The sequence below is a fragment of the Oryzias latipes genome, chromosome 5 (assembly GCF_053564925.1).
Source record: "Oryzias latipes strain Hd-rR chromosome 5, Olatipes_Hd-rR_3.1".
NCBI classification, from domain to species: domain Eukaryota; kingdom Metazoa; phylum Chordata; class Actinopteri; order Beloniformes; family Adrianichthyidae; genus Oryzias; species Oryzias latipes.
The window spans coordinates 13,560,903-13,583,948 of record NC_136241.1 but is presented as its reverse complement, the minus strand read 5'-3'; the positions used below and the strand labels follow the sequence as shown (position 1 = coordinate 13,583,948).

Here is a 23,046-nt window from a genome sequence, read left to right as displayed (position 1 = left end):
AGTGAGTGCATGCATCTGGTTATTAATAGCATTCAGCAGAAGTCACAATCTGCAAAGTTGTTTGGTTTTTTTTGGCCAGACTGGTCAGTGGTTTGAGTTCTAATGTTGCAGGACACCCACACAAAAGAGTTTGAGCTCGAGTGACACTCGCGGAGGCAGACGTCTGAATGTAAATCGCATCCTGCTCTCAAAAGATCGTTTTAATTTGATCCTGCACAGATGAGAGTAAGCTTCTCTACGATGGCCTCTTCATTTACCTTGCAGCACGTTACACATTAGCACAGGGACAGTGTCAGGGTGATTCAAGAGCTCATTTGAGGCTGAAAATATGCCTTTCATGTATTCTATTTGATTTGTGTGAAGCTGTTTTAGCTCTACTTGATGCTCCAACTGCAGACCAAGAGGCCTTAGTTACAGACTCATAAATACTTTGCCTTTCTGAAAATGGAAATTCTCCCGGTTTGAAACAGAACATTTGAGAGGGAAAAAAGAAAACAATGCCCCAAAAAACTTTCAATCAACTTTGCAGAACATGTGTCCTTTCACTGTAGACATATGTTGTGAATAAACTAAAATGTGGGTTTGATTACATACACAAACCTATTTGTGACCTTTTTAAACCTTTGACAGTGTAATACGGCTCACATTCACTTTTAGTAAACTAAAGACAGTCACAGCAGGAAGATACATTTAGTCAATTGCCTCACAAGTTGCATAATGACTAAATATATGGTGTTATTGGGTAATTCTTCTCATTTCTTAAAATAGTTTCCAAAAACTTGATTGTTCGATTTCTGATAATTATATCAGATGGAGATTTTCTTCTACAACCACATCTGACTCAGTGTTGCAGTTAAGAGGAAACATGTCTGTGGTTCTGATGGTGTTTTGCAGGTATTTACAATTTTTTTTTTCCAAAGTTACAAAGACAAATGCTAGAATGCTGCTCGATGGCCTCTGATTCTGTCATGAAGGAAGTCATTTTTTCTGCGGCGCCACTGCTTTTAGATGTGGTGAAACGACATGGTCTTTTGGAGCAAAAAAAAAAGAGAGAGGCATGCCTTTTCTGAATATGAAGTGTTTTGAGAGAAATGAGTTGTGGAGGGAGAGTCCCTTAATGGAGACAGGTAATATAAACTCAGAGAGAAAGCAGTGTGGGAAACAAAAAACAGTTTCAAGTTTGAATTTTTCCATCAGCAGAGACCACCGAATGACAAAAAAACATCATGTTCAGTTAATCACAAACTTTGTCAATCATTAAACCGTGATTTCTGTTTGAATTATACGCTAATTTAGCCCACATTTAACCGACCCGAGAAGGGTTCAACGTTTTCTTGTTTAGACAAAAAAAAAAAACTCCTTATACAAATTTTCTTTTTTGTGACTGATCTAATCAAGAAAATACCAGCTCTTTCCAAGCCTTAAAGAACATCCTCTTAAGTAACATTGAGAGTGAGAAATGTGGTGCATTTAAGTGAAAACCCTGATAAATTATGGATGATTAGAGGACTCCTAAAAGCTTTGGAGAGGGACTAGAAAGAAACTACATAAACAGAACATGAAGTCCAGAATGGCTGAATGGGTAGTAGATGTGAAATTGTAAATGAACCTTAAGTATACAGGTGACTGCAGAATAAGGAGGGATTGCTTCTGCATGGCTGGACACTGACTGACTGTGTGCAGGTCATTCCACATTTGGTGCCATAAGCCCCTGTTACTTGTTTGCATTGTCTCCATTGAATTGTGTTTTGCTGTTGTATTGTACTTCTTTTTTATTAAACTGAAAGGACAGTAGATGCAATGACTTTAATTGCTAGAATTTTGCAGGTGTCCGTGTTTTCATCAGAATCCGTGCTGTAAATGTGGCAGAAGATTACACTGTTTGGATTCTTATCTTCAAATGAGAAAACAAGCTGAAGCCATTTGGGAATATAATCTAATCTGAAACTGCATTTAGCATGTTAGGCTGTGCAGCCTCCTCCAGATACCTTCAACAATTCTGTCTTCTTCCTTTTTCCTTACCTCTTTAATTCTCCTTCTCCCTCCTCCCCAGTCCTGTCCTCCTGTCAGGAGCATCATGCATGTTTTCACCTTTAAAGTGATTGTGTCTGATTTATATGACAGGCCTTTAACCCTGTGTGTTCTTGTCCATCAGCATCAGGCAAAAAAAACACCCAAGGGCATGTGCGAGTAGAACCAAATCTGGTTCTCTGTCATTTACTGGCTATAACCTCAAACCAGAAAGCATCCCTACAAATCACATTTATTCCTGCCACGTCTGAGAATGTGAGTCCATCACAAAAGGTGAAAAAATTATACAGATATCCAAAAACACACCTGTTTTAAAAGCAACACTTTCTAAGAACCTTACAATAACAAACCTCAGAAATAAAGCACAGAATTTAAAATCCGACGTTTTTATCAAACCCAAACCATCTGTGTCTCTCCATAGGGTATGAACCTGCAAAAACAGGAGAAATGTATAGATTGCGGGGTGGAGAAAGTTATCTAAAAGATATATTGTTTAAAACATTTTTTTGACATCCTTTTGATTGCATGATGGGAGAGCTCAGGGAAAGGGTGTCTCCACCTGCAGTCAGCAGAGGGAAGCACAAAGGCAGGGCTTTGTGGTGCAATACCACCATCTAGTGGTTGAAAAAAGAAACGCATTCCCAGCATGGGAATGAAAAAAACATTTTTGAGCTAAAATTTAAACATACTTGTTTATCCCATGTGCTATCCTAGGCACTTTACCATTGTGAGTTGGGTCATCTAGACCCACTAGACAGTGCTCTGAACCTTTTTTCTTCAATGATTTGTGATCTTCACTGGTGTCCATGGATTACATGAAATCTTTCCACCTTTATCCACCTTTGTCATGGTAGGGAGAACACGTCAATGTAAGGGTAGGGTCATCTAAGATAGCACAAGGGTTACATTCGAAGTTATTTAAGTAAATATAAAGTTAACTTAAGGTCTTATCATTTTTTTATGTTTGGAGTTTTAGCTGTTTATTGGTATTGTAGGATTGGTAATTATCACTTTGGTTTCATTTTTATTTAATTTAGGATTTTTTTAATAGTGTAAAGAGTGTGTCAAAAAAATAATAACAATAATAAACAAATGGTTTTTAAAGAAAGCCTGAATATTAATTTCCCACGTTAAAATTTGACAATTGTCAAGTCATTAACAAACCAAAACGTCTAAGTAATATTATAATTGTTATTATTATTATTATTATTATTCAATAATTGATTAACACGTTGGTTCCCTCTACTCTCCCCTGTGGCCTCCTGGTCACGTGACCCCTCTGTTTACAGACATCCGGAGAAACATGGAGGACACCCCCGGCAGTAATCCCCAATCTCTCCGATTTACAGAGAAGTTGAAGTCTTGGCTCTCTTGTTCATGGACTTACTTGTGCCTCATCTGGTTTGGCATGGTGCTGATTATGATATACGTGCTGTGGAGTCCACTGAAACTGCAGGAGTCCCTCACCTCAGGTAATTTGGAGCAGCTACATGCTAGCAGTTGTTAGCCTTTAGTTACCTAGCCGTCGCTCAGCCAGCGGGAGCGGTTAATTTGACAGCCGCTACTCTGAATTATGAAGGTACGAGTGAACGCCACATGTTTTCGATGAACTGGCGAAGTGAGGAATGATTTTTTCTAGAATTCGATGTTTGAACTCTTTGTTCTGACGTGAGTTGCATTGTTTTTACCCAGAATTCAGTCGTTGATGTTCCGCACACGCGCTGCCTTAGCCTACACCTGTATATTTAGGATTCTGATGGATTTTTGTTTTAAATGAATAACATATCTATATATTTTTGCTTTTCAGCATCAGTGTTTTTGAATACCCTTACTCCCAAATTCTACGTTGCCCTCACTGGAACCTCCTCTCTCATCTCTGGACTTATCCTTGTAAGTTATCTGTTTCTTTTATTGTTGACACTTTTCTAACCCCTTGCATTCATTTTAGCCATCCTGTTATTGCAAATTATTAACTCAGTTACCTGGAAGATATCTACAATTTCATATAATATATATTTAAAAATTAATTACGTTTTGATGGGGTTCATGCTATAAAGGAGTTTGCAGTAAATACAATAATATTCCTGTTGATTGGTCTGATTATTTTAAATTAATTCTTTAAGTCTCACCCCGATCATTTATTTTGTATACCTGTTTCTAGTGGTTTTTTAATTATGATTATGTCGTTTTTTTTTGTTTTTTGTTTTTTTGCTAAAATCAAAAAACTGTGTCGTTTTCTAGGACATAGTTTCTGCGGCACGGCAGGAGTTTATTAGAAATCCTCTTCCCGAGTTGTGAAGGGGACGTTTGGGGGGGAGTAATTCTGTCTCCACATTCCAACATTCATCTGTTTACACTCTTCCCCCACTAGCTGACACCCCCTCACAACCCCAGCCTAACATTAGCGGTGCAACAAAAAATGGCGAGCAATATTGGTGCTATCCATCCGTACAGTTTTGAGCCAGAATCCGGCTCAGACGAGGAAAAAACAAAGACGCACGTGGATCTATTTGCAAGTGCCTGCATCATGATGGAGCACAGCAGGGAGGTTGTGGTCTGCCCTGCATATTATCTACATAACAATTGCGATCTTTTGCGAAACTGTATTTTTTTTTCTGTCTCCTCCTGATTTACAACAATTTGAATAAAGAAATACTCAGAAATGCAATTTGAAGCATACATTTTTTATATATGTCCTCCATCACCTGAAAAATGCTACAAGAACATGGTAAAAACACCAAAACTACCATCTTCATCAGGTCTTTAGTACTGCATTGCATCCTGAACTCCTTACATTTTCAGTTGTGGGACACATTGTCATCGTGTTTTTTTCTCTCTAGATATTTGAGTGGTGGTATTTTCGCAAATATGGGACTTCGTTCATCGAACAAGTTTCTGTGAGCCACCTGCGACCTCTGCTGGGCGGAGTGGAGAGCAGCTCCACTACTGGCCTGTTCTCATCGGTTAATGGAGAAGCAGAGCCAAGACCCAGTGTGTCTGGTAAATAAATCCAAACGCAGCCTCTTACAACGCAGCCCTGAAACCGGTAGTCGGTTTCAGGGCTGTGCTTTCTAACTGGTTTCTTCCATTGGCAGAATGTAAGGTCTGGAGGAACCCCTTGAATCTTTTCAGAGGGGCAGAATACAACAGGTACGTGTGCTTGGGAGGGTTTGTACCCAACTTTATCTGCAAACATAAAGGGGAAATCCTAAAAATGTGGCACTAACTATGTGATGCAGGTACACTTGGGTAACTGGAAAGGAACCTTTGACCTACTATGATATGAACCTGTCAGCTCAAGATCATCAGACCTTCTTTACAGGAGATACTCAACAGTTAAGGCCAGAAGATGCAGGTGAGTTCAGTCTCCTCTAAATCCTCCAAAAGCCTGAAGGTCATTTATGGATACAAATATGACCTAAATGTTGAGAAATGATGCACAAAATCTGCATAGAAAAACAGCACAGAAATGTGTTATTTTTGACGTACATGTCAGGACTTCAAGGTCACATGAATAATAAGCCTCATCCTCTTACAGTGATGCAGAAGGCCTGGAGGGAGAGAAATCCTCAAGCTCGGATCAGAGCTGCTTACCAGGCCATAAAAATAAACCACGAGTGAGTTCTGCTGCCGCATGCATGTGTCATGTCGCACACATCATGTCCGTCCACATGCATTTCAAAACACGACATAGATGCTTAATAGTGAGCTGAGATTCCATGACTGATATTTAGAAATATTTTCGGTTTGTAACATATACTATTATAAAGATGCTTTTGCTTGGCTCCACATCATTTTTGATTTAAGTGTAAGATTTTATTTTTACCCACTTTCATTTCTTTTCTAGTTTTGATGCAATAATTTTTATTTAACATATTTTAAATTGGTTTGTTTTTGCAAACGTCTTGGTGTGCGACACAAACAGAGATGCATATAAAGCAGAAAGGGGATGTAAAAGCTCAAATCTATCCAACGCCTTTTCCCTTGCTTGTGTCCAGATGTGCTGCTGCTTATGTCCTTTTAGCAGAGGAAGAAGCCACAACCATCACAGAAGCTGAGCGCCTTTTTAAAAAAGCCTTAAGTTTTGGTAAGGATGGTTTCTGGATCTATTCAGTGTCATAGAAGCAGGAGTTCAGGGAACAGCTGTGAATCTGGCACTAAATGTGTTTTAGCTGAGCCATTGTTAGAATGGATGCCTGTTTGTTTTTTTTACCAAACATCATATTGAAGTGTGAAGGTAGCTTAGTTTTGATTTAATAGCCAATGTTTAGTGCTCTTAATATTTGTTCTTTGTCAATCTACAGCTGGAAAAGACATCAACTTACTGGTATACATTAAACGTAGACTGGCAATGTGTGCTCGCAAGCTGGGAAGGATCAAAGAAGCAGTCAAAATGATGAGAGAAGTGAGTCGGGTCACTGACCCTATGTGTGTTGACTCTGATTAAAAATATATATATATATTAATATTTTTGTATATAATTGTTTCTTTTCAGTTAATGAAAGAGTTCCCATTGTTGGGAATGTTGAATATACATGAAAATCTGTTGGAGGCTCTTCTCGAGCTCCAAGCATACGCTGATGTCCAAGCAGTCCTTTCAAAATATGACGGTAAGGCCAAACCGTTTTACCTAGATTTATTTAAAACATCAAATCCCCTTACAGCAATTCTGCTTTCTACATTTAGACATCAGTTTGCCAAAATCAGCCACTATATGCTACACATCTGCACTGCTGAAAGCACGGGCTGTTTCAGATAAGTAGGTTATCTTTTTTGGCTTTATTCTTTTTTTTAATAGGGCTGCATAATATGAGGAAAACTTGTGATTTGCAATATTAGTGATCAATATTGCGATGACAATATAACATGCGATACATGAACAAAAAAACAAACAACTAAAGAAATAATTTCCATTACACTGAAATATTTTAAATAAGAGTTAATGTACCGGTACCTTAAATTATTATCCAAATGACCCTCGTCTGCATTGGAGGCGAGTATCAAACATAAAAGGGCTCCATCTGATTGGTCAATGACGTAAAGGAGTTTATCCGATTGGTCAAATGCGTAAAGGGATTTATTTGATTCGTTAAATACTCCAAGTTGCCATAAGATTGTTTTAGCACATTTAAGGTTCCCATTTATCGCAGTTTTTACCGATTTGTCACTGATATGCATATTGCACAGCTTGGTATAGCGATGACGATAAATTTGCAATTTATTGTGCAGGCCTATTTTCTTATCTTTAAAAAAAACTGACGCTAATGTTTCTCTTACATGCAGCTTTTGGGCTCTTTTTTTGTGGTTTTGTTTGTGTCTTGTGCAGCTGCAATAACAGTGGGTCATGTGTGTCTCAGGTTCTCTCCTGAAGCGGCGTCCAGGCGGGGCCTAAGCACAGCAGAGATGAACGCCGTGGAGGCCATACACAGAGCCGTTGAGTTCAACCCACACGTGCCAAAGGTCAGTCTTTAACCTGAGCTGCTCCGTCTAAAGCTGCTGATTCCTGTGCCTCACCAGTCTGCAGATCAGTTGGTCCTCTTCTCCATCGTGCAAACAAGCAGATTCATATTTTCGGGGACCCTGGATAGGTCCCCAGTCTGTCGCACGGCCACAATCACACACCCACACACACTCACATTCACAGCTGGGGACAATTTAGAGTAACCAATTCACCTATATGAAGCATGTTTTTGGACGGTGGGTGGAAAGCGGAGTCTGCAGAGAAAACCCTGGCATGCACGGGGAGAACATGCTAACTCCACGCAGAAAGGTCCCCCGTTTGGTGTTCTGTTGCTGATCAATTTTTTGAAAATGTGTTTAAAGGATTTACTTAAACATTTGATGCAGAACAAAGAAAACCAATAAGTACAACATTACTCCTGATTCACCAGGAGGTGTCAGCATGGCGTCTTGATCTGCAAATGTTATTTAGATGAGCCGTGTGGGTTGGTGTTACACTTTTTCATTTTTAGTAGTACTATTATTGTTAGCAGGTCACCACTAACTTGCAAATAAGGCAATGACTTTGAAACCCTAAATGGATTGACTGAAAATGTGCAAAAACTCGTTTCTTTTTCATATGACGACATCATATCGGAGCTGCAGCTGCACGTCCAGCTGAGCCAGGAAAAACACCTGGCAATCCGGATGGCATTTCCAACACTAGTTCCCACAGGATTCCATGACACACGCAGATTAATTAACAACTTGTGCAGCGGGGTTTTGTCTGAGTTTAGCGTTTGTAGTGAGGTGTTGTTACGCTTTACTGACAAGGTTTTCTAAGAGCGAAGAAAGATAATCATCGTGTTTATCATGTGTGGATGTGAGGGATGACAGCCAGCGCTTTGGTCCAGGCTTTGATTTTTTTTTTTTAAAGCAAAGACCCTCATCCTCAGTCGTCTGTCCAGCTGCTTGCCCAAAGGCAGCCGTCCTCCCTCCTCTCATCACGTACCCTCATCCCTTTTTCTCATCCTCTCATGTTACCTTATCCCTTCTCATCCCATTTAAGCCCGACGGTCTAAACACAGCTAACACTGCCAACTTTGTCAAAATGACTTCTTTGGCTTTATTAAATGTTAACACGTCTTTTATGGAAGATTATGTGCGAGGTCTGGTTTCAAACAGATACCTGGGAGTCTGTTACACAAGCAAAGCATCAGTTATGAAGCAGCAGTATTTCAGAGGGGAAATTATATCTTATTTCTGCTCCCAAATACATAAAAAAAGAGTTTCATTTAGCACGAGTTCATATTTTTCCATGTAAAACATCTCATCTTGTGCACAAGTGGCTGACCAACAAATAGATCAATTATATTAATTAACTAATATTTAGTTAAAGCCTGTAGAAAAAAACACAATAATTTTTGGCTTATATCATTATTGTCTGTGTTCATGTTTTAGCTTCAAAACTGCAGATAAAAATGTTTCTGCCATTGTGGTAAAATATATGGCTTTAAGATTTTAAATCATTAAAGAGCCACTCCAATGAAAATTGTGTTTTCTGTGTTTTTTACATGTCTTTGTGGCATTTTTATCATAATGGAGGACATGTATGAAGGAAATTAAGCTTAAAACATCATTTCTCAGTACTTTTTTGTTCAAATAGTGGTGAATTAGAAGCAAGAAAAAATGATGTAAAGGAGTCTATCCAATTGGTCACAAGCGTAAAGGGATTTATTGGATTATTTTTTTATTTAAATACTTCAAGCTGCCATAAGATTGCTTTAGCACATTTAGGGTAACCATTTATTGCAATTTTCACTGACTTTTGCGATATGCGTATTGCATAGCTTGATATAGCGATAACGATACATTTGGGACGTAGTAAAGATTATTGATATCTTTTGCTTTATTATTATTTTTTTTGCTAAAGATGGTTCAAAGGTAGTGTTTGCTGAAAGAAAGCAATTCCTCTGTTGACCTTCATACATTTTTAAGTCTTAACATTTTTTCTGACATTGGTGCTTTTGAAATTAAGCAAAAACTTCTTTGAGTTACAGACTTAATGCAAGTCTCTCACGCTCTTCTATATGTAGTTGGAATGAAAAACGCTTTTTAGCTAAAACCATCACAGGAGCGTTGTCCTGCAGATATACAACAACAACGTGTGACCTTTGATAATGACCTTTGATAAACCAGGCCCCTCCTCTCCTGCTTTCTGACATCAGGTCCAAAGGAGGTCTATGACAAAAGGTGCAGAAGCATCAAGAATTCCAGTTCTGTGAAGATGAGAAATGAGGCTCATGAGGAAACTGATGAGACATTTCCAGTAAGATACCAGATTGAATTAAAAGCTGATGCGATCTAGAAAATCCACCTTAAACATACATTTTGCAGTCAAGCACAGCCGAAAAGCCTGTAAGTTCAGATCAGATTTGTCTTAGGAAAAAAAAGTGTTGTTTATATCTTCCTTTGCCACATCTTCATCTTTCCTCTGGGTTTCTGCTGCTGACATCTACCTACTTTTCCCCATCTTGCTGCCTTCCATTTATATTTCACCTTTGGTTCACATTTACAAAATAGCATTATCAGATTTAAAATGCACTCCCAAATCTCCTGTAAATCTACATTTTCAGCCTCCTCAATAGATGTCTTTTTTTTATTATGAAGCCGGTTGGATGTCTTGATCTAATTCCACTTTTTTATTTTATTTCTCTTTATTGTTTGTCTAGTGGGTTTCCCTTTTAGTTTTATAAAAACTGTTTTATCCCTAAAAATGCATCTTTGGTTTGTTAAGGTAGCCAGCGATGTTCTGGCTTGTGAAAAATAAAGATGTATGAGGTGGCTTTCAGATGACGGTGTTGTCATAGGAACTGCTCCAGAGATGGCGTTTGCAAACTTTCAGACAAAGACTTATGGTTTCTTTCTATAGTTATGCAGGAAGTAAATGTAATCGGTGGATGTAGTTTTCTCTTGATTTTTTTTTTCTTGTTTCCTTTCCTGTCGTCCTTTCACCATGCACTTGTTTTTCATGTGCAACAGTCTTGAGCGAGTCCAAGGCTGATGTCATTGTTATCTCTGTTCCACACTAAAGAGCAGAGTGCCAAAGATGAGTATCAGAAGGAAGCTTATGAGTTATGCTCCGAGCTTATGACTGCTCAGGGATAAAAGGAGAACGCATGAAACTCAATCCCTTCATCAAAGAGGCGGCGGGGAGAGGAGCGGCTGACTTCAGAACAGAGAGGTGTGTGGGTGGGGTGGGGGTCTGAAGTGTCACCAGGTTTAATAACATGGCATGTGAGGAGGGACAGCTGAGCGGTCGGCCTCTTTAAATGGTTAATCTTAAAATCATAGAGGACCTACTTGGGCACCATGCACTGTCTACTCATTATCAGCATCAGATTAACAGGGAAGGACAACAGTCTTTTAATGTGTGTTGGAACACTTTTGTCAAATAATAAAAGTTAAAGTTTAAGAATGCAAAAGTGCTTTTGTCTGAGGCTCCACCACAAAGAAAAGCTGCTTTTCTCAGTGATCTCTGGGGTGAAAAAGCCTATCTCAGCGTGATTAAAACGTTTGAATCAAAAGAAGAACATGCTGAAGACTACCGGTACTTACTTACAGGAGATAGAAAAAACAAAGCTTTTTTCTCATGGCAGATTTTAAAAGACCTATCTCGTGAAAAATTCACCTTTTAATTGTATTAAAAGGTTAATTACATACAAAAAACCACCCCAAAGCGGTATTTTGATCCATTCACAGATTTCTGAGCACCGGCAACTCCCAATCTACAAGCGGGTTGTCACATTGTGACATAGATAAGTGAGAACAGCCCCTTCCAAGAGTCTGCACTGCCACCACCGCCTCCAGGCTAACACACACACACACCCACTTGCTCCACGCAACTACAGTGGTGATCAGCAAAAACACTTTCATTTTAAATGCACATCCATCTTTCTAAAAGTTTGGATTGTGTTTGTTTTTGTGGGTGAAACGCAGACACGCTGCCGACGCAGACTCTAGGTTGATGTCATGAAATGGTGCGGCGCCCACACAGAGAGGCGGAGCCTCAGAAATCGAGTCGTCCTACTGCCGGGCAGGAAAATAAGCTGTATTAACAAACTAATATTTCACATTTAAACATTTAAAATGTGACCCAACGTCTTCTACATCTGGAAGTACCAAGATTCCATCTCACTGGATTTGATATAGATCGTGCAGAAAAAGCCTGTCCCTTAAAATGTTTCTGAAACAATCAGAAGAGGGCCTCTTAAGATGCGACTCTTGCAAGCACAAAGAGTAATCACTGAAACTTTGACTGAACACTCCTAGTGTCTGGACTGTTGGTGGAAATAACATCGATTAGTGTACCAGAGTCCATGACCTGGGTATTGTTTCTAGCGAAGGCCTGCACAGTCTGAACTTTAGGAGGTCCGATGTTTTATTGTGACTCACACAAACATGTCCCCTCAAAGGAGGTATGAGGAGCATCAGTTCACTTGGAGCAGACAGGGCTCAGGCAGGAGCAGAGGGCAGCCTATAATTACCAGCAACAGCAAGTAAGGAGTTCAAGATATTTTTAGAACAATAAGCTCAAACTGTTTGGCAAAAGATTTTGAGGTGGTGACTAAAGACTGCAGGTTATTTTTTTCAATAGACTGTATCCTGCCCCCTTCGGAATTTGAATGCTGGAGGAACATAAAATAACCAGGGATTGAGTAACCGGGGCAGACTTCTTGAGCTAAAAGTTGAAGAGAAAATGTATGGATTAATGGTGTAAGTTCAGCATTTTTTGGGAGGATGCGCCAAACGTTTGGATCAAACCATCGCAGTTGCAAAAAAACTGCGAAAAGTTGAGATTATTTGCAGGGATCGGGATGGATGTAGGGTGGTGTAGAGCCGAAATAGTCTGGATGCTCCTTGAGGTCAACAGCAGCAAGATAATAAGACTCCCCCTATTGAACAATTTATGTGGTATCTAATATAATGATAAGACGCAAGAAGGAGCAGTGGACAGATATGGAGAAATAGTCCTGCTGGGCCGATATGCAGATCACACAATCCAGAAAAACAATAGATAAGCAGCATATAGAGATAGACAACCAGTTACTTTCCTGCTGGATGGCAACATTTTAGGCAGAGAGGTGCTAGGGCTTTGCCATGAGCCTGTTAGTGCTCATGGCGTGATAGTATGCGCTCCTTGCTGTGCAGCATGAATGTTAGAAATTAGGAAATTAGAGTATAGTTTGTGAGGGCATCCTGTGTGTCATCTGCACACACCTCGTGTGTAAGACACATCTAACCCTCCTGTTAAGATGTGGTCACTCCTTTATACAGCCCTCCACTGGCCCAGACAACCCAAAAACCTGTGGCACCCAAACAGTTACCACCAGTTTTGAATACACAGAGGGGACAAAGCACAGCAATAAAAACATGGAGGAATTCAAATAGGTAGTTGTTGAATCATCTAGTAAAGCTGTTGTGGCGATCCAGATCTGCTGCATGGAAGAACATGGAAGCTTATCTGGTTTACCAAGTCAGCTGAAGTTCAAATTTTGGTGGAGAGAGACGCAGGAGGATTTCCCCTGAAAACTGCAGAGCTGAGTCGGGGCTCTGAAAACGTCTTCTGTAAGGTCAAAGATGTGACCAGCATTTCTGGCTGTAATGAAGCATTGCAGAGTTGGCTGGATTGAAGATGACTGCAAGCAGAGCAGGCCAGGCCAGGCTGGAGATGAAAGCTAGGAGAGCAAACCAGGCTAGAGATGGAGGCAGGTCAAGCTGGAGATCAAACCTACACTGATCACGCCGCTTAGGAGGTATAATAATCATCACTGGACTTCAAACAACATAGAATCTGTACATCTGCACTCTTCCTCCAGAGTTTGTGACCTCGATTTTTGACTGAAAAACAAAAATTATTTGAATCTAAAAAGAGATCTTTTTACCATTTTCCTCTTAACCCAGGTAAAAGGGCTTCTGAAGTCATTTCTGCTTCATGTTTTAAACAAAATGGCAGTTGTAGCCCATGTCTAGTACTCATGTGTTTGTTGGCTCTTGATACTTTGACTCCTGCCTTAGTCTGCTCTTTCTGATCCTACCCCAAATATTTCAATGGATTTCATTTGACGGTCCCCTGAAAGCTATACTTATTCTTCTTTTTGAATCACCTTTTTCTACCACACCTTTTCCTTCTACTTAGTATTTTGTTGCTTGGATACAGCACCCTGTGAACAAGCTGCTTGTATTCGTGACTTCATATGGCTTACCCTTGTGAAAGGTCTCAATGACTATCTTCTAATCGCCAGGTCAGCAGTCATCCCAGTGATTTTGTAACCAACTGACCCAGACTGACATACAATTTAAAGGCTCAGGAAAGCTTTGCAAGTGTTGAATCATCTTATTATTGGATTAGAATGTGACTCCATGATTGTCCAGAATTGGATTATTTCACAATGTCCTTTTTTCTAAGGAACCAATTTTGGGTTTTCACACCTGTAACTCATAATCGTCAAAATTCCATGAAATAGAAGCTTGAAATGTAATGATTCTGTACCAAAGAAGTGGTTTCACTTTTTGATCAAATGTACAACTTTTCCCCCAATATTATTATTCTTTTTTACCCGTAGAAACCGAAGAAGCATTACAGGCTCTAAAAGTCAGACTAAATGTAGGAAGTTGAAAGGCCTCAGAGGGTGACTTAGATTGGAGAGTCTGCACAGGTTTAGATCCACAAAAAGGTAAGGGTCTGATGTGGATGTAGGCGGAGGGAAATGGATGAAGTAGCATGGCCAGGCTGCCTCGCAGATTCTGTGACCATGGAAGGAATTAGATAGGATTAACTGTAGGGTAACCTTCCCAAAGTGTCAGGCTGAGATCCAGATCGCTGTGAAGCTTGGCCGCCTGGGAATTCAACCCAGAGGGGGCCCCAGCCCTGGACTTAGGTTTTGTTTGATAGTTCTCTACTAGGCTGGACTCCAGAGATAAACTGAGCTGAGTGGCAGCTCTGTCAAAGTCAGCGTGCAACTATTAACCTTTGTTGACAAAGCTTGGCATCATAATGGGAATGCTTAATGCACCAAAAACAACACTCTATTTGTATTAGCTTTTTTCTAACTCCACTCAGATCTATTGGAAGTGAATTTTTAAGCTTCTCATGGGAAAACCTGTGAAGAGCAGAGACGAGAAGGGTTTGCAAACATCTCTAAAAGGACTACTTCATTTTTCTAACATTCTCACACAGATCTTTTCCTTTTCTTATTAAACAGTTGTGAAACAAGGCTCTCAAAAATGCTTCACACGACACAACTTTTCAGTCTGAAGAAAGTTTGCCAAGGTAGTTACACAACAGGAACAATAAACAACAAACTATGATAATGTTAAAACAATACAAAGTCTTTCTTTCCCTTTGTATGTGATGAGAATGATAATAGCTGCGTTTCCATTGACTATGAAATTGTTCAAATTGGATTTGCGATAATAAAATAGTCTAATGGAAACACGATCATTTGGGGGGAAAAAAACTTTCATTTATGGGAAAAGAAAGTTTTTGCACTTGGAGGACGTAGTTTTTGAGGGATATCGAAATTGACATCCATCCATCCATCTTCCTCCGCTTATCCGGGACCGGGTCGCGGGGGCAGCAGTCTAAGCAGAGATGCCCAGACTTCCCTCGCCCCAGCCACTTCCTCCAGCTCCTCTGGGGGAACCCAGAGGTTCCCAGGCCAGCCGAGAGATGTAGTCTCTCCAATTCAATTCAATTTCAATTCAATTCAATTCAATTCAATTTTATTTGTATAGCCCAAAATCACAACAACAGTCGTCTCGATGGGCTTCTCCAGCGTGTCCTGGGTCTTCCCCGCGGCCTCCGCCCAGTGGGACATGCCCGGAACACCTCTCCAGGGAGGCGTCCAGGGGGCATCCGGACTAGATGCCCGAGCCACCTCAACTGGCTCCCTTCTATGTGGAGGAGAAGCGGTTCTACTCCGAGCTCTCCGCGGGTGACCGAGCTTCTCACCCTATCTCTAAGGGAGCGCCCAGCCACCCTACGGAGGAAGCTCATTTCAACCGCTTGTATTCGCAAAATTGACATATTTCACAAAACTGCAATGGAAACACTTTTTTATAATTAAATGAGTCCGATAGCGATGGCAACACGCTTGTTGGTAGGAACTGGCTGCCTTGGGCACTGCACAGCCGGCGCAAGAGGTCCCACAGCATCGCACAGCTCATCAAATGTTGAGCCTGTCATGAGGAATTGTTGGATCCACAGCTCCTCCGTAAAATCACCAACCATGATTTCCCAAAATCGCTTCATCCGTATCCACTCTCACGTGTGAGGAGCTTGGCGCTCCATGGCCTCAATAAGACGATGACGTCTCCTTTGATAGATAATAATTGATTTACACTACTGCCGTGGCAGAAATTTGAGCATATCTGATGTAAATCAAACTGTTGTTCACATCCATCGCCATTTTTTTAATGACTTATCTCGTCAGTTGGTTTGTGTTTATTCACATAATTAGGATTTAATGGAAACAGTATAATTACGAAATTGTGTTTTACGACATGTCTAGGTTTTTTTGATAGTTTTGCGCACATGTGCGCTTACGCTACTGACATGACAAAGACACCCCGCCAAGCTTAGTCAATACAAAAAATATTAATTTGTTTAATTCATATCTAAATTGTTTTTCCGATATAGTATTTGTAGGTCAGTGAAGTACAAACCTTATGCCTTAGTCACAACTGTCCTTATGGGTGGAAATGCGCTGTCTGCAGATAAATCTGGGTAAGATCGTTGACAACCTGGCGAGCCCGTAAGCCGAAAATATTTGTGTTGATTCTTTTTTACAGGATTGTTGTGAGCGACAGGTTTTAGGGAAATGGATGGTAGATGAGATGCAGGCACGCACGTCGCATGGACTTTTCTTTTTTTTTTTCAGAGAGGGAAGACTGGACTGAATCACTAAGTGCAATAAACAATAACTCCACATGTGCAATAATTCTTCTGAACAGACTGGCACACTGCAATATTCATACTTACTCATATATGTATTTTTTTTATATACATTGTACTTTTGTTGTCTAATTTTAACTTTTTTCTATTTATTTTTCTAATTTTTTGTCCTTTGTTATTTACCCTGACATGAGAGATGTCAGGGTAAATAAATTCCGATGTACCGCATGTGCAAATGGCAATAAAACTTGAATCTTGAATCTTGACATCCCTCATTGTGAATTAGGAGCAGACCAAAATGCCTTTTGAAAAATATTGTATTTGTTACGTAGAAAATACTCTGAGCGGGCCACAAGCTGCTCCGCTCCATCCTGATGCGTCTACTTGTAGAAGACTAGATCCATGCATGTCTTTCTTTTCCTCATCTGAGCCGGCAATCTGGTTCCAAACTGCACAGCTGGATAGCTCAGATATTGGTCACCATTTTTGTTGCACCAGTAGTGTTAGGTTGGGGTTGTGAGGGGCCGTAAGCTAGTGGGAGAGCGTGTTAACAGATAAATGATGAGAACCCATTTCAGAGGCGAATTTTTTAGTGAACTGCCGCTCTGCAGAAACCATGTCCTAGAAAACAACACAGGTTTTTAGATTTTGGCTCAAATTGGCCTCATCATAATTAGAGGACCATTGAGAATACCTTGTGAGTGGGACTTTCAGGTGAGCCTCAGTGGAACTGCAAAACACACCTGCGCTGCTCTGAAGATGACACTGACCATCAAATGTCTTTTTACCACTTCCTGTTTGCAGTACTTATTAGAGATGAAGAGCTTGATCCTGCCTCCAGAGCACATCTTGAAGAGGGGGGACAGTGAAGCGGTAGCGTACGCTTTCTTCCACCTGCAGCACTGGAAGAGAGCAGAAGGAGCCTTAAACCTTTTACACTGCACCTGGGAGGGCAGTATGTACCGTTTGATTGGTCCACCGTCATTTTCCCATTTCACTTCACAGTAGTTCAGATGTTTTATTGGATTCTGCGGTTGTTTTCTCTTCACAGCCTTCCGCATAATCCCATACCCACTGGAGAAGGGTCACCTGTTTTATCCTTACCCCGGATGCACAGAAACAGCAGATAGGGAGCTACTGCCATGTACGTTCAGCCGCTCACGTTTTAAATGGCTCTGTCAGTGACTCTAACGCTTGTGCTTCCTTCTCACTGCCGCAGCTTTCCACGAGGTGTCTGTATACCCAAAGAAAGAGCTTCCGTTCTTCATCCTCTTCACTGCAGGCCTTTGCTCCTTCACTGCCATGCTGGCCATGCTCACACACCAGTTCCCCGAGCTCATGGGTATCTTTGCCAAAGCTGTGAGTAATGCCAATAGTATATGTGTAAGAATATGGGTTCTTGTGTTTAATTAACTTTTTCACTCAATTTGGGCTTCGATGTCAATGTTCAGACAACTTTTGCTTCCTTTGTTTTTATCTCTAGTGGTGACTCCAGCTGTCAATGGTGCTTCAAGCTGTTTGTTAGAGATCTTTAAAGTGTGTTCCTCCCAGAATGCTTCATCTTATCTTGCCATAATGAGAGATGTTGCTTTATCAACACTTTGGATATCCTTCACATATACTCAGCGACCTTTATCCAAGAGAACATCTAGTCCTCTTGCTATTGTTGGGAAAAAGATTGAGTAGATTGCACTTTAACTGTAAACTGGCTTTGTGTTTCCATCTGATCAGAGGCATTAAACCTCGGAGGGAGGAACACAGATGTTCCTGCTGCCTTCTAAGGGAAAATTAGATTTCAGTTAATCTGCTGCTCTGTTAAGACAAAACAAACGTTGTTGGGGATATTGGTGATCTGCTGTCCTTCCATCAACATGTTGACGGTTATTTTTCAAATCTATAAATATGTATAAAGAGGACCTGATGTGTTCTTGTCAAATCTATCAATCCCAATCAGAGAAATTCACAAAATGTGTGCTGTGTGCCCACGTTCATTGTAATCTCTTACATATATGCTTAAGGATACACAAAAAGGAAAAGAAGCGACAAATGTTCATGAGTCAAATCAGGATTAGCTTTAAGTGATTGTAAATTACATTTTTCATTTTATTTTAATAGTTTTAGCCTTAAAAGCACACATTCTAAAACTTGAAAGAATAATTTAAATAAAGTACATTTGAAACTTTGGTAAAAAACTAGAAACCTAAAACTATTACTAAAAAAAACCCAAAGGTAATTTGTAACATTTCAAAATGACTTTTTTTGTTGTAATATTTCATTACTCTTAGCTTTTTTTTAGTTACAATTTCTTTCCAATTTTCAATATATTTTTCAAGTTTATATATGTTTTTTCTTTTATTTTCAATTTTTCTCAATTTTAAATACATTTTTTCAAGTATAAAATTTGTAATTTTTTTAAGTTTAGTCAAAATTTCAATATTTGTTTTAAGCTTAGAATTTGTACTTTCGAGTCTAAAAGCCTTTTTTAATTCTCTTTTTTAAAATATAATCTACAATGTCTCTTCATATTTACACTGGTTTTTCAATCACTTTAAGCTGATCCTGCTTTGACCCCATAGATTGTGTTCTGTTACACTCTGATGTCTTCATCCAAAGAAAGTTTTTTTTTCTGTATTTGAGTTTTTTTTAAATACACTTAGAAATTAGAATTAGAAATTGAATTTGACTGTGAAGTACTTTTGTAAATGTTTAACTCCGCTTTGTACTGATGGCTGATCGTCTTGTTCTGTTTTTTTCAGTTCTTCAGCACACTCTTCGCACCTCTGGGCTTTTTTGCAGACAAGATGGAAAGCTTCATGCCGTCCAGTTTTTGGCACCAGCTGACTCGGATCTGACTCCCTCTGTGTTTCCCCCCACACACAAACACACACTCACGGTGACACTTACACACTGATACATTTCAAAAATGTTGGGCAAAAGAGTCATCGCTCCCCTGTCTTCAGCATAGCTGTCTACTTGTCGCAAAATGTTAGGGATTATTTAAGACGATGTTGGATTAACACACTCTGAACATCCTCCCTTGCATAGTTTGTGCAGCCAAAACACTTGAAAAACATTTGCTACTATTTCACTTGTCATGAGGTGGGGATAAAAGATGCTTCACGTGCATCAAACCTGGGTTTTACACACAAACAAACACACACACACACAAAGGGAGTCAAATTAGGGTAAAAAATGTGTCCAGCGTTCACAATCATGTTTAGAAGGGTTGAGGCTTCGTCAAAGACACGATTTACAGCCCTGAAATTTCATTTCAGCATTTCAAACTATTCCCAGTCAAATGGTGGCGCGGGGATTCTCTTCTCCTTTTTTAACACACTGGCTGACATTACCCTGACAACCACCTATTCATTTTAGAGCTGTGCAAAAGCAAGAAAAACAATGAATTTCACTGGTTTTATTTAATTCCACAATCAAAAAATAAGTGTTAATATATTTGAAACCAGTGAAAGCACTAGTTTGGGTTGATGAACTGACCTCCCTGATGGTTGCACAATCACAATTAAAGCACTTGTGGCCATAAAACAGGACAAATGCACTTTTTTTTTCATTTACAATTTAGTCATTTATTTTATTGCATTTTCTTTCTTTGGGATCCAGGAGATGGGAAAGCTCGTGTTTCTGAGTGTTCTGACAGCTCACTCAAAAAGATCATAAAGAAAACCGTTCCACGAAGCATTGGATGTGCAAAGAAAACAATGATTCAGGTTAAGGATGCTAATAAAATGTCCACCTAACTGTTCCAAAAATGGAAAAATGTTCACTAAATACAAAAGCGTGTGTTGTTCCCACTTCGCCTTTGCTTTTATTTCAGGCTAAATAACATTTTTGCTCTTGAATTTAAAGACTCATGCTGAGGACAGGAGAGTAAACACAAGAAACTGCCAATTGATGGTGTTGGATGTCAAAGCTTACAATTAAAAAAAACGAAAAACCTTTTAATTCGGTTTCCTTGTATCATTTATTTCCTTTCGTTTCCAAAGATGAAGCTGTGTCAAAACGTTACACTTGTGTTAATTTAGCAAAATAATATCTGATTTGTATTTGCAGTAATTTACAGAACCCCTGACCTGACATGGGTAAAAAAAAAACATTCCCACAAAATAATATTTCGTTCCCATGAAATAATAATTCGCAGCATAAGTCATTCATAAACACGGATGGCTTGCTGCTTCCCTATGTAATATTCTAATATACAATTATCCTGTTCTATTTGAATGCACCTCAGTTACAGGGACACGTTGATTGGTCGAGATGCACTATGGGATATGTAACCTTCGGATGTAAAATAATGAGTATGTTAATAGAAGACAAGTTACCTTAGCATGTCCTGATATTTTTCATATTTTCATCGAGACAATAATAAATAGATCCTCTAGTTTGATTCTTGAATTCATGCGGGTCACAGAGACACGGAAGTGGCGGCGGAAAGCGGCTTCTGCGGGAGGACGGAGAGCGTACCGGGATGTGAATGAACCCAGACATGGTGACGGGATTACAGATGCTTTTTAAAATAAATACATCCGATCTCTAAACATCCTCCGTGTCTCCCACGTGTTGTAATGAGATAAACACAGACAGAAATGTGAAGGAATCTGCTATAAATCCAAGTGTTGTTCACATCTGTGTTTATGAATGACTTATCACGTGAATAATTGTTTCGAATTATTATTATATATTATAATAATTATTATTTTGCTGGAACAAATTTTTTATTTTTTTACACATGTCACATGTCAGGTCACGGGCCCTGTAGTAATTTACTACTTACAGTATTTTTGCTATATAAAATGTTTTATAATTTGATTGCAAATTTCATTTTTTAGTCAGACTTTTCTGTTTTTTTTATTCTGTAGTTTAGAATGAAGTGGAGGTTAATATTCAGTCGTTAAAATACAGATACATTAATTTTGATTTGATTAAAAAACTATTTTCAAGTTTCCATCCAAAATTCAAATTTATTTAGTTATAAAAACTATTTTTATACAAATATTGATTTAAAAATAAAGTTTCAAGGGCCTATATCATGCAAAATCAACTTTTTGAGCTTTTAACTGTATTTTATTATTATGTTTCTATTGTTATTTCCTCTTGAAAAATGGCCATAATGTCTTTTTTTTTAACCATTCATGCATTTCTGAGTGTTCCTCTAAAGCCTGCTGTCTGAGCACCAGCCCCTCCCAATCCATGAATCTTGCATTCATACGAATGAAGGTGAAGAACAGCCCCTTCCAGGAAGAGTCTGCACTGTCACCACCCCAAGGCTAACACAAACACACACACACTTTCTCCTTGGAGCGAGCGGCGATCGACAAATGCACAATATCTACATCCATCTTTGCATAGGTTTGGATGATGTCTGTTTTTGTGGGAGAAACACAGACACGCTGACGAGGTCAGTTCTATGTTGTCATGAAACTGGCGGCACCCACAAGGAGCAAAAGGCGGTGCCTCAGAGTTCGGGTAGGAAAATGAACTGCGAAAATATTTTAAGTAATATATTATCCTATTAATGATAGAAAAAAAAGCAAATGTAGACCATCATGAATGAAATATAACTACTTGTTCTACATTATAAACTGAAAGCAAGCTTAACAGTTAGAGATGACTTAAAGGAAAACCTCGTAAAAAATGTATGCACGTAGTTGATATTGATTTCCTGACTAAACTTGGTGAGTAATAATAATGGATTTTCTTAAAGCTAGCAAAAGTCATGTCTATACACAAACTGAAAAACATTTAGAGTGCATTATTCCGCCGCAGTTATGGTACAAAATAGCAAATCCAGAGACAGTATTTGCAAGGAAAGAAATAAAATGTTTATGTTGACTTATCATTAAAAAGTAATTAGATCATTGTAATATCAGCGACTTTTTGCATTGCCTTTTATTTTTGTTCTAACATTATTTTGTACCAGTTTGTTCTATTTAACCAAACACAGTGAGTAAAAAACTTGACTTTATTGTGGCCTTTTCTTGTGGCCAGTCTAAGGCACACCTGTGCAATAATCATGCTGTCTAATCAGCATCTTGATATGGCACACCTGTGAGGTGGGATGGATTGTCTTGGCAAAGGAGAAGTGCTCACTATCCAAGATTTAGACAGATTTGTGAACAATATTTCAGAGAACTGATAATTTTGTGTATGTGGAAAATGTTTCACATCTTTGAGTTCATACCATAAAAAATGGGAGCAATAACAAAAGTGTTGCGTTTATATTTTTGGTCAGTGTACATATGGGGGGCTAGTCTTATGGTTTAAAAAAATCTAATAACTTTTTCAGTCAAAGTTGATGCTAACAACAGAGCGCTAACTTTAGCCACGTCCGACGCTTAAGGTGTGATGGACAAATAAACCTGAGGCATTTCTCAAACTCAGTGTTTGGAGCTTGTTGTCTCATTCATTTAAATCCTTAAACCTCCCCGATTGTCTCAAAAAAAAGAAAGCCTGAAAATGTGTGTGGCCGAATTGCTAAAAGTTAGAACGTTGAGTATGTACTCCGCAGCTCTTTCTGCAATGCTTTGGCTCAGTTTGATGAAACACTTGACTAATTGTGAGTGGCTGATATGTGCACAAAGGGCTGAAGGCAGAGTTGCATAAGA

The 23,046-nt window shown here is 39.2% G+C and overlaps 1 protein-coding gene and 1 long non-coding RNA gene across 3 annotated transcripts; one reads left to right on the top strand and one right to left on the bottom strand.

The window, feature by feature from the left end:
* Nucleotides 1–3,292: 3,292 nt before the first annotated feature.
* st7l (suppression of tumorigenicity 7 like) lies at nucleotides 3,293–20,386 on the top strand. 2 transcript variants are annotated; one of them, XM_004068704.5, is made up of 15 exons: nucleotides 3,296–3,503; nucleotides 3,839–3,921; nucleotides 4,872–5,031; nucleotides 5,127–5,181; nucleotides 5,271–5,386; nucleotides 5,570–5,648; nucleotides 6,030–6,118; nucleotides 6,336–6,436; nucleotides 6,527–6,641; nucleotides 6,718–6,790; nucleotides 7,389–7,491; nucleotides 17,231–17,381; nucleotides 17,478–17,570; nucleotides 17,646–17,785; nucleotides 19,183–20,386. In XM_004068704.5, the coding sequence occupies exons 1-15, from the start codon at nucleotides 3,335–3,337 to the stop codon at nucleotides 19,276–19,278; spliced, it is 1,623 nt and encodes a 540-aa protein (XP_004068752.1). In that variant the 5' UTR covers nucleotides 3,296–3,334; the 3' UTR covers nucleotides 19,279–20,386. The 2 variants fall into 2 exon arrangements, with proteins under 2 accessions (XP_078804113.1, XP_004068752.1); XM_078947987.1 differs by lacking the exons at nucleotides 17,231–17,381; nucleotides 17,478–17,570; nucleotides 17,646–17,785; nucleotides 19,183–20,386 and adding an exon at nucleotides 8,137–8,422 and having other exon boundaries at nucleotides 3,293–3,503.
* Nucleotides 19,983–22,889, bottom strand: LOC144992300 (uncharacterized). The gene is made up of 2 exons (XR_013656170.1): nucleotides 22,623–22,889; nucleotides 19,983–22,508 (listed from the first exon to the last, which is right to left on the bottom strand). It is a non-coding gene; the product is annotated as an uncharacterized LOC144992300 (long non-coding RNA).
* Between the last annotated feature and the right edge of the window lie 157 nt (nucleotides 22,890–23,046).